Below are 11,501 nucleotides of genomic sequence, written 5' to 3'. Positions count from 1 at the left end.
TATTACAATACACTATTGTAATATTAAACCATCAGGCTTTTATTTTGGTGTAAAACTGCAGGATGTCCTTAAAGCTTCTCTTTTGTTAACAACATCCAGTTTACATTTTTTTATGAAATTGCAGCCTTTGCGATTTGATAATTGCACTAAGCTACATTAAGATTTTGTTGTATTATGATTAACTGCATAGCTCTAATGTAAGGAGTGTAGCTTAAACGTCAAACCTGCAGTATGACTGGTGCAGTCAGTGGGAGCAGCTCCTGGAGGTTTGGGTAACTGGCTGAGGAACAGGCCTTCGTGAAGCTCAGCCAGCAGAGTTCTGACACACAGTCCCAGACGACCCGGCCTGAGACCAGGCAGACTCACGTAACCATTTAGGGCCAGACTCAGCGATACCTCAGCCAGACATGTGTCCTGCTAATGAGAGGACAGGCACTCTGTTAGCACCTTGTAACCATTTAACCCAGACATTTATGTTTTGTACACAACATAATGAGGTAACACGTTAACACATGAATGTGTGCTGTACATACCAGTCTGCTGCTCTTCAGAATTTTACTGCTAAGTTGTCCCACAGAGAAATCCCAGGCCAACCTGACAACATACCAGTAAGCTGTCATTTTATTAGGCATTTGGGTAAACTGTTTCTCTAAATGCCTTGGTCAGGGCCAAAATGGTGAATGATTGTGGTTTGATCCTTGTGCAAGAGGAAGAGGGATGCACAACATACTGGTACCATATTGGTTATTAAAATAAAAAAATCTATTTATCAGTATCAGTAGATATTGGATATTTAACTGCGAATGTTCATTTCCCCTATTTTTACATTTAGATTACACTAGCATTCAAATGGTTGGGGTTAGTAAGATTTTTTTTTTATTTGTTTTAAAGAAATTAATACTTTTATTCAGCAAGGACGCATTTAATTGATTACAAAGTGACAGTAAAGACATTCACAAAATAAATGCTGTTCTTTTAAACTTTCTATTTAGAAATGAATCCTGAAAAAAATGCATCATGGTTTCCATAAAAACTGAAGACTGGAATAACGGCTGCTGAAAATTCAGCTTCATCATCAGAAGAATAAATTACATTTTAAAAAGTTAAAATAGAAAACAGTTATTTTAAATTGTAATATTTTTTCAAATTATGTTTTTATTGTATTTTTGATCAAATAAATGCAGCCTTGGTTAGCATAAGAAACTTCTTTAAAAAAAAAAATTAAAAAAAAATATTCAATCAATCTTACCAATCCCAAACCTTTTGCTCACTTAAAGCTAGTTGTTAAAAAAACTAGTAATTTAATAACACTATTAAATAAATATCCATCTCTCATACTGTACTTTATAATATTATGATGCTTAAATTGTACTTTTACCATTTAGATTGACTGATTTATTTTTAATTTATTTAGATTAAATAGTATAGAATTTAGATATTGGCCATTTATTGCCATGGGCATTGATGGCCATTTGTTATTCATTTATATTGGTCACAACATGAAAATAAGTACCAGCTTAATGGTTCTAAAACTTCAGTCAGTGCATCCCATCCGGTTGCCAGTTTGAGCTTTACCTGCTATGCACAAAGCTATTAGTCACACAACACCATGCAGAAGTCTTTTTAAAGAGCAGAAGTTCTTTTTTTTCACAGGTTAATCACCTTTTACTTTGACAATCCAGCAGCAACGTGATGGCAGAGGACGTCATGTGCCAGAGGGACTCAGGCAGGGCCAGATTCAACACCATCACATTTATAGAGTCAATGTGGAACGACAGCAGCTACGGAACAGACACAACTCAAAACTCTAAAGGAATTGTACAACTGTATCGACAGTACTGCACTTGCAGTGAAAGTCCATGGAGAACGGCATTCCAAAGGTTTTAAAAGCACTTCTTTCATACAAAATGATGTGTTAAGGAGTTAAAAGGTTGGATATAATTTTGCACAGACCAACTGATTAAATTAACTTGAACATTAAGGAGTATAATTTTAAAATCTTGTAGTAGTGATGTTTTTGAAATAGCATGTACTTTCTGCCTTGCCCCATTGACTTTCATTGCAAGTTCATTACTGTAACACCCTTTTCTTTTCTTCAGAACAATATATATTAATCTTCTGTGGTCATCAACAGCATGTCAGCTAAGCATTGAGCTTAATTTATACTGAACCCGGTTTACTCCTAAACAACAGTCAAGTTGATTACCTGAGAGAGAAGGTGCAGGGTAGAGGGACTGAGAGGAGGTCTTTTTGAATTCTCCTCATTGCTTTTAGGAGCCCGGGGCTTAAATGGCTCCTGCAGGTCAAAGCGGACCCGGGCCTCACCCACACACAACGCCAAGAACCTCCTAACAATACAACACGATCACTATGACCGAGCATCAACAGACAATATTTACACTAACTACGTCCTATAACTATACTTACGGCAGGTCCGGGTTAACTATTTTGCTAGAAATCCATACCCTGTCAATTTCCTACAAAACAGAAAAAGGCTTTATAGTGCTAGAATACACATCAAAGCATTACATCAGTTGCAGCTTTTAACTCTATAAAGCCTACTGTGTTATAATTGATATGCGGATTTCTAAGGTCTCTAAATTATCAACATGATCAAAACGTTGCCAGAAAAACCTGTTGTACACAATCTACTATATGCCTTCTGTCATCTGATTGATAGTTTGTACTTTGTAGCAAGTAAAAGGCCTTTTAGTAGGATTGTAAAAAAGTCTGCCTTCAGGTAGTGGCAAATGTGTCTTTTCGCTGTGAAATCTTTACTGATTTTTATAAAGCTAACATAAGAATAACTTTTACATGTAGATGAACATTTACCGGACTGAAGCAACTTAGCTTTACTTAATTATCCATACATCAATTGTGAGCGTCAAATTTGATACATCAGGCTTTTGAGGAATGTTTATTTGTTCATCTCTCAAATCTTCATTGCACTGCATTGCATTATATTTTTTGTCCCCACAATAAAAACTACAGAGTTTTTATTATAAAACTAAGCATTTAAATATCATCTTACTATACAATAAACACTAGATTTTTTTAAATAGATTTTTCGGACTATTAATTCATATGTCAAGCTTTACAGGGTTATGAGGATTGTAATAGGGCCGATATGTGGTGTGACACATACTGATGCAGAAAACAAACCCACCAGAGTGTGCTGAGGCTGAAACTGAACACTGATTCCTCGAACTGAGAACAGACCCACAGATCTGATCCTGAGCTCAGCATTCAGGACATTGTGGAAAAAACGGACAGCCAAACTGCAAGCAAACCATCTAATAAAACACAAAGAGGGCCGTTTTAATAGGTTTAATATTGCGTATGCAATATCTGTACATTCACATATTAATTCCAGCATGCTGGCTTCTTACCTACCTAAAGAGCAAAATGAATACAACTGCCGAGATGAGAAATACTGAGATGGCAATCAGCAGGGCAGACATTGTGCTGCAAATGTTCCTTCACATTTAGCCTACAATCATGGCACCTGGAAGAAACCTGACTTCAGACCACCTGTCAAAGAATTAGGTCCAAAACATGTTAGCTCAGTCATTCTTGAGACGTGGGACAAAACAGGTCCAGCAAGGGTAACTGCTATTAGGTTTAAAAATAAAAATATTTTCAATTTTAAATGTCATGAGGGATTAATAATAGAATGTATTTAACACAATTACCACCTTCAATTTAGTTTTCTCATTATTATACCAAATCTGTGTTTCTTAATGTCCTCTCACTACATCTAAAACAGTGTGTCCACAGAGAAGGGATCATTCATATGCAATAAAATGGATCCTTTGTCACAGCCATGATATGTCAACACCATCTTCCAGTTTCTGAGGAAATTATTTGAAATATTTAGATAATTTTATTCTCCTGAAGCAGGTTCCATTAGCATCTAGCATCAACAGAAAAAAATAAAATGCTACTAGGCTACATGAACTCCATTGGTTTTGTGAAAGAAATGCCAAATTTGTCAACACCGTCAGATGTCACCACCATAAGATTTTGTGTTCCAATGATATATCAAAATACTTCAATGTGACTCTTGAATAAAAGCTTTATAAACAATAACATACTCACTGTTTGTTGTGTTTGTTTTAATACAGTAATTGACTGATTCAATGTGTTTGATGGTTTAAATTATTACAAATTCAGGTTTTCGTCACCACCATCAGATGTGTCAACTCCGTCAGTTCTGTCACCTCCGTCAGTTGAATATTTTGATAATATTTCATTATGATATTTTATATTTGTGGTGGAATTATTGGTCAGATGTGAAAGTGTAATCTGTCTGCTAACGTGTTTTGAAATGTTAAAAACATCTTGAATGCTGTTAAAGATAAAGCTGAAATTATATTACAGTCCAAGCTAAAAAAAAGCACATTTTGTTAAAAAAGAGAAAAATTGGGAGGTTGTATCAAAGCATAGCTCAGTAGCTTAGTACATATAAGATACATAAATGTAGTTTCATTTGTCTGAGTACAAGGTTTTATTTTTTCAATTTTGCATCGTTTTGTCCCACTTCTCAAGAATGACTGAGCTATTAGTTAACTTACATTAAACGGAATAGAGAAAATAAATGAGGATGCAAGTGCATTAACATTTTAAGAAGCCAAATGAGTGCATTTACATTTCTTCATTCAATGTCATCTGAAATTTTAGGTATTCAAAATGTGTTTCTTACAAACCTTACTTAACTGAATAGTGACACAGAAGCAGAATATGTAGCATTTATTAGCATTTCACAAAGCCAAGTAACTTAACAGACTAAGAGCTTTGTGCTATATATAATATAACATTAATATTGCAGATTTTTATTCTCAAAACAATCTAATCATTTGATCGTCCGTCTCAGTGTTGTGCCACTCTGGCACTGCTAACAGCTGTTGGGTGGAACTTGCAATGTTGAGCAAAGCAACATTAGCCCATCAGCTGCCAAAACACTACCGCGCACCTCCAAGCAAGAATTATTTAACTTCCTAATTAAGGTGTTTACTGTAATTAGCAGCTTCTAAGTCGGGTTACCCACCTGAAAGGGTTTGTAATGCAGACCAATTGATCTTTACGTGTCCACCACCCCTCCGTCTCATGCTAGGCTACTGAGCTAGCAGCGGGATCATGACAGCTCTCTGACAATGAACTGACATGCTAATCATGTTTATCTGCTTCCTACAACACAACACATGATAATTACAAACGCTGTTAAGCTGATCAACCAGATTTCATTCTGATTTTGGATTTAAGCAATGGGCTTTCCTCTTGTAATACTTCTGTTTCAAGTGTGAAGGCAGAAATACTAACTTTTTAGAAATTGATGTTATGTGAGTTTTTCATAATAAAAGCCCCATGGGCAGAGCACATACAACTAAAAAAATATATATATTTTGTAGTTTGTTTGTTTGCTTTAAAACTGAAGGGCACAAAGTTTTAATGAGTCGTCCCATCTTTTTAGACGAAAACTCAGCAATTCTCAGTCTTATTTGAACTATTATAAAATACAGTATGTAAATGGACAGTTTTACCACAGGTCACCTTACACCAATGGTTCTCAACCTTTTTGGCTCAAAGTCCCCCGTTTTGGTTAATTTGTTTCCTTTGGTATTTCTGCTGTAATTATGACAATGCAGCTTGTTTTCTTTTTTTATTAACAGAACAGTGTTGATATATAAAATTAATTTAACATGATTTATTTTGTAATTATATAAGATTCAAGACTGTTTTTCAATAAAATTAATAGTTATTGAGGAGGAAAAGAAATATGATTTTAATTTTGTTTTTACATTTTTTAAAGTAATTTTAAGTCATTCTGTTGGATATTCGCTGAAGACAACTGGTAGAGAACCACTGCCTTACACTCGGTAAACATTTAGATTGGACTTGGTATCATGGATGAATAATACCCCAAAATATTGTCAGGAGTTTTAAAAAAATTTAGTATTGAAGCATTACAATACTGATCTCTGCTGGTCAGTGGATGAAAGCTTTCTGTCTTTCTTTTTCTGCATTTTTGTATGTACCATCCATGCTAATAATATGATGCTAGCAATAATTGCAATTCATTTTGAACAGCACCAAAGGCAGGACATTTTTATTTTAATAGCCACTGAATATTTGTAACATTATCCTCTTTTATTTATCAAATCTATTTACACTTTCAAGATAACAACAGAATCATGAGGATTTACTTTGTATAATTACACAAATATACATATCTGTTACCATGTCCAAAAGTAGAGATATGCAGTTTTTTGGGGGTTCTTGATGTTATTTTCATAAAATAAAACTGAATTTTTATCATCATTAATGAGCCACTGAAATGTATAGTAACAAAAATCTGGTTGACTGAACATCCTGGGTCTTTTCAAGCAGTTTCAATGATGGCAGACAGTGTTTATGCTGAAGTCTTCTGCTTGTTGTGTTTGGCAAACCACTCGTCACTCTTATCTGCAGCCATGGCCTGTGAAAGAAACCAAACAGAAAACACATGAATGCGCTTTGAAAGTGGATCACAGGATTTACTTTATACTATATAATGTGGTGAGACTGATTACCTCATCCAGCAATTCATTCCCCTTTGGGTCCATGGCAGAAAGCTGCCTGAATGCTTCATCACCCACGAAGCAGATCTCATGACCATCCTACATTAAGTGGAGATCCGAGTCAGCCAAGCGAGCATCTGGCAAATACTCAATTTCAGTAACATTAAACAATAAAGACTCACAGGATCTGCAAGAATGACGACTTCCACCATGGCTTTTCCAGGTGTGTCCAGACTCACAAGAGGGGTGAGGATTTTCTGCTTTTCTTTTTTCATTAGCGCTTCAATGTCTGGTAACTGCAAAACAAAGACATTTCTTTAAAAGTACACCAAGTAGAATGAATGTTGTTGCCTGATGTTGAATTAGCTGACCTGATCCCGAGGGCAAGCGAATGCGATCCTTCCAAAAGCAGTTCCATGATCCACAGCGCCTCCAATGTCCTGTAACTCCAGCTTACACTACAAAAGCCCACCACTTAATAATAAACAATAGTACTGTGAAATATTAAAGCTATTTAAAACAACCATGTTCTATTTGAATATATTTTAAAATGTAATTTATTCCTGTGATGCAAAGCTGAATTTTCAACAGCTATTACCAATGTTGAAACCCACTTAATAATTGGGTTTGATTCTTTGATGAATAGAAGATTCAACAAAGCAGCATTTATTTGAAATAGAAATATTTTTTTAGCAATGTGAAAGTAAAGTCTTTCCTGCCACTTTTGATCAATTTGATATAAAATAAAAGTGATTTTCTTTCAGAAAAAAATTAAAAACCTTACTAATCCCAAACTTTCGAATAGTAATGCATATATACACTTGTATAAATTAATTTAATTCCAAAAAGGGCCTGATATACATTATATAAAAAGAAGATAACCAAACTAATTCATGAGGTCTTGCTTATCCTAGCATGTCCTCATAATTTAATTATTGCCAAAAATATAATAAATGGATTATTTTCAGCCAAACCTGATTATCTGAGAATCCCATTAAGGCAATCTTTTTGTCCTCATTTTTCTCAATAACCTTCATTCCCAGCAGAGCAGACCAATAATGAATAGAACACTGTAGATCAGACACTGCCAGGGAGACTTTCTGGACAGGATCTATTACCAGGACCAGAAACAATCAGTTAGGAGTCAGTAAACAACGGCACACTTAACTAATACAGTTACCACATATATTTACTTCCATATTTCATAAAGGAAGTTCTCACATCCCTATTATAACACACATTTAGTATAAATACCCACCACAGTCTGGCTGTTCCTTGTCTATAAGGTAGAAGCAGTATCCTCCTGGAGCTTCAGTCAAGTAGAGAGAATCTTCGACTTGTGTTAGAGGCCAGTTTAACCTCTTGGCATTACTCACAGCCTGACTAGACTGCAGAGTGAGACCCTAATATTGAAGAGCACAGGAAATCACAGCTTCCTTTAGGTAGGATCCCTTTTAACAGAAAATATACAGTGGGGGCCAAAAGTCTAAAACTGCTTGTGAAAATGGTTCACGTGATCAGTGTCAAAAATGTATTTACATTTCATTAGTGGCCTAGAAATAGTGTAGAATCTGACATTTTACATCATAACTTTTCATGGTGTCATATATGCATAACATGTATACATTTTATATAACATATTATAACAAATACGGTCTCATATGTTCAGATCCTACTTTAAGTGTGGTTTCAAGTTAGAAATGTTTTATATAAATCTAATTTACCAGAAAGTCATTGCCAATGCGATATTCACCCACTCCATAATTATAGGTCAACTCTGCAACAAAGTGGTCATCTTCTGGTCCAAAGCCCACCATGGTTTTACTCCATTTTCCATCATATGGACTGAAAACAAAAGAACAAGTTATATAGGTAAGCTAATATTTAGAATCTGATACAGGTTATACATGTAACTGAAAGCAAAGCTAGTCAAATAAAAAATAAAACCATTAAAATATGACGAACCCATTGTAGGTTGCTTTGCAGCCCTCCTCAAATTCTTCATGACGCAGAATCTGTAGATTAGAGATATTTGTTATTGTTTATAAATATAGTTTTTGAGTCGGAACATAAACAGACGGAAAATATGCGACGTGCCACCCTGTATTTGGTAGCAGCATCATTAACTGGCTTATCAACAATATTAGGAGGCAAAGTTCCCACTGTATTTACATAATCGAGCTAGAATTTTACAATAAGGTCAACATGCAGCTCTTTTACCTTCATTCCTAAGACATCCCTGTAAAAAGTAGCTGTTTTGGTCCTGTCTACTACTTTAAAAACAAAATGCAGTGCTCTTCTTAGTGCCATCACTTTTGAAAGTCTCCCACTGTAAACGCGTTGATCACACACTCTGTGTTAATACACACACACACACACACCTTGCGATCGACTGCTCTGCTATCGACAGCCCACAGACTAAACCAAAAAAAAAAAAAAAGTTTAATTTCTACGTGCATTTGCAATGCCATTATATAAGAAGGCATATTATGTCATTATGTTTAATTTACTGTAATGCTAAATAACATGTTACAACATGTTAAATTGAATATTAATAACACATTTCTTGGTAAATTCTTACATGGTACACTCCGTTCTAGTGCTGGGGCACTGAGTCAACCACGCGAATCGGTTCCTTTGAACAGTTCGTTCCAAATAATTGATTCAAATAAAGGTTTTTAAAGGGTTAGTTCACCCAAAAATGAAAATTAGCCCATTAATTACTCATCCTCAAGGCATCCTAGGTGTATATGACTCTCTTCTTTCAGACGAATCCAGTCGGAGTTATATTAAAAATTGTCTTTGATCTTCCAAGCTGTTTAATGGCAGTCAGCTGATGAATGTTGCAGTTCATCAGTCCAAAAGAAGTGAAATAAAGCGCATCCATCCATAATGGAAAGTGCCTCACACAGCTCCGGGGGGTGAACAAAGGCCTCCTGTAGCGAATCGATGTGTTTTTGTAAAAAAAAATATCTATATTCAAAATGTAAAAATCACTTTAATGTAGCTTGCGGCAACAGTTGTACACGGAAGCTGCTCCGGGCGGATGACGTATGAGGTCAGCGCTGCGCATGCGCCGGTGAGTCTCGTGAAAACCAACGTTTGTTAACAGGAGCAAAGGAAGCAAAGTTTCCTTACTTTAGCAAAGGAAAACCAGTCTCCTCTTGGCTTATATCGAAATCCTCTGACATTCTTCTTTACAAATCCTCGATTTGTACTTCTAATTCGTGACCGGTGTTTTGTTGTGATCTCTCCGCTGCGCTTCCACGTTCGTCACTTCTGAGCGGCGCATGCGCAAAGCCGATATACGTCATCCGCCCAGAACTGCTTCCATGTACAACTGTTGCCGCAAGCTAGATTAAAGTGATTATTACGTTTTTGAATATAGATATTTTTCTTACAAAAACACATCGATTCGCTACAGGAGGCCTTTGTTCACCCCCCGGAGCCGTGTGAGGCACTTTCTATTATGGATGGATGCGCTTTATTTCACTTCTTTTGGACTGATGAACTGCAACACCCGCTGACTGTCATTAAATAGCTTGGAAGATCAAAGACTATTTTTAATATAACTCCGATTGGATTCGTCTGAAAGAAGAAGGTCATATACACCTAGGATGCCTTGAGGGTGAGTAATTAATGGGCTAATTTTCATTTTTGGGTGAACTAACCCTTTAATATGGTTTTCCGATTAAGTAATGTTTATTGCTATTTCATCTGTCCCAGTCAATGTGTTGTTGCCATTATTCAGCTAAAAAAGATATTTAATTTGTTTCGTATGTGTTGGTAAAATTGTCATACAAGTTTTAAACCTTTTGTCCAGTACATTATATTAAGATTCCTGCTATTCGTTCATTGTTAAAGTATAGAACTGTTCACTCTAATGATGCCGTCGGTTCACCGGGCTCATCACGAATCAGACATTTTGATCAAGTGAGAGAATTAAAGTACATTATGTCCACTTTGATTTGTTTATGATTCCCTATGTAGTAAGCAAGTATATACATATTTTAAATCAATGTCGTTTGAGTGTACTTAGTAGCCTATATAACAATTAACTTCTAGTCGATGAGACCCCGACTTCTTACGACGCCGGTGAAGTGAAGCAATCAAAAAGATCCGACTCAAAAGAATGATTTACGAATCGGACATCCGGAGTTCATTCGCTGTGACGCAGATGACGGGCGGTCAACAAACATGGCAGCGCTCATGTATAAAGTGAGTCGTGCATTTGTCATTTTCGGGGAACTACTCAGAGGACATAACCAGCAGATCTTGGTGAATTCGAGGCGATATGTCCGAGCCCTCCGACGGAGACCCGTGGCGGTCGTGTATCCTGATGGTGAACGAGAGAAATTCATGAAATCAAATGAAGCAGCTGATAAATTAAACGAGAAGCTGTTCACACAGAGGGGCGAACGCAGAGAGAGTCTCTGAGAGAGCTGGCAGCAAGAAGCGGAGCGGTCGAGTCTCTGAACGCGCAGAAGAGTCTCCACAGATGAAGGACAAACTCGGCGGGCTGCGCTTCGAAAAGGCTCCTGCTGGAGATAACAGACTCGCGTCAGTACAGTGTTATTGGTAAATGCCACTAATTCATCGGCATCCTTAAAAAATAATACCTGAGTTTTAAATGGCGATATGTCTGCTTAGTTTACATTTAATGTCTCTTGTTTATTTATTCATTTTTCCCCCTGTAGGATTTAATAGAGGAGCACTAGTCATTGGATAGCTGTTAACCCTAACTTTTGGCCCTTCAGTGTTATTTGGGGTCTGTTGGACCCCATTTAAGCCTTCCTTAATTTAAAAAAAAATTTTGAAAAATATTATTGGCATTTTAGTTATATTTTTGCAAATTTATGTGGCATTATTGCAAAAACAGACACTTCAGAAGACCTTTGACAAAACTATACAGATTTTAATGTATTATATATATATATATATATA

The 11,501-nt window shown here is 36.1% G+C and overlaps 2 protein-coding genes and 1 pseudogene across 3 annotated transcripts in view; 1 reads left to right on the top strand and 2 right to left on the bottom strand.

Annotated features, from left to right (window-relative positions):
- Window positions 1-5,304, bottom strand: part of LOC107661106 (protein KIAA0100-like) — a 24,296-nt gene extending 18,992 nt beyond the window's left edge. For both annotated transcript variants that reach the window (XM_016450571.1, XM_016450572.1), the window contains exons 1-8: window positions 5,048-5,304; window positions 3,394-3,531; window positions 3,167-3,293; window positions 2,428-2,477; window positions 2,207-2,348; window positions 1,663-1,781; window positions 534-594; window positions 225-417 (exon numbers count right to left, since the gene is read on the bottom strand). In XM_016450571.1, coding sequence (XP_016306057.1) covers window positions 225-417; window positions 534-594; window positions 1,663-1,781; window positions 2,207-2,348; window positions 2,428-2,477; window positions 3,167-3,293; window positions 3,394-3,461 — 760 coding nt within the window. In that variant the 5' untranslated portion in view covers window positions 3,462-3,531; window positions 5,048-5,304. The remainder of the gene's footprint in view (window positions 1-224; window positions 418-533; window positions 595-1,662; window positions 1,782-2,206; window positions 2,349-2,427; window positions 2,478-3,166; window positions 3,294-3,393; window positions 3,532-5,047) is intronic.
- Window positions 5,305-5,939: 635 nt separating this feature from the next.
- Window positions 5,940-8,975, bottom strand: LOC107661120 (glyoxalase domain-containing protein 4-like). Its single transcript, XM_016450592.1, has 9 exons — window positions 8,778-8,975; window positions 8,523-8,572; window positions 8,282-8,402; window positions 7,816-7,960; window positions 7,532-7,668; window positions 6,929-7,015; window positions 6,740-6,853; window positions 6,570-6,656; window positions 5,940-6,475 (listed from the first exon to the last, which is right to left on the bottom strand). The coding sequence occupies exons 1-9, from the start codon at window positions 8,865-8,867 to the stop codon at window positions 6,410-6,412; spliced, it is 897 nt and encodes a 298-aa protein (XP_016306078.1). The 5' UTR covers window positions 8,868-8,975; the 3' UTR covers window positions 5,940-6,409.
- Window positions 8,976-10,727: 1,752 nt separating this feature from the next.
- LOC107661119 (rRNA methyltransferase 3A, mitochondrial-like) overlaps window positions 10,728-11,501 on the top strand; it is a 3,098-nt pseudogene continuing 2,324 nt past the window's right edge.

This window comes from Sinocyclocheilus anshuiensis, unplaced genomic scaffold, assembly GCF_001515605.1.
Source record: "Sinocyclocheilus anshuiensis isolate Anshui unplaced genomic scaffold, SAMN03320099.WGS_v1.1 scaffold583, whole genome shotgun sequence".
NCBI lineage: Eukaryota > Metazoa > Chordata > Actinopteri > Cypriniformes > Cyprinidae > Sinocyclocheilus > Sinocyclocheilus anshuiensis.
This window is presented reverse-complemented; position numbering and strand designations above follow the sequence as displayed.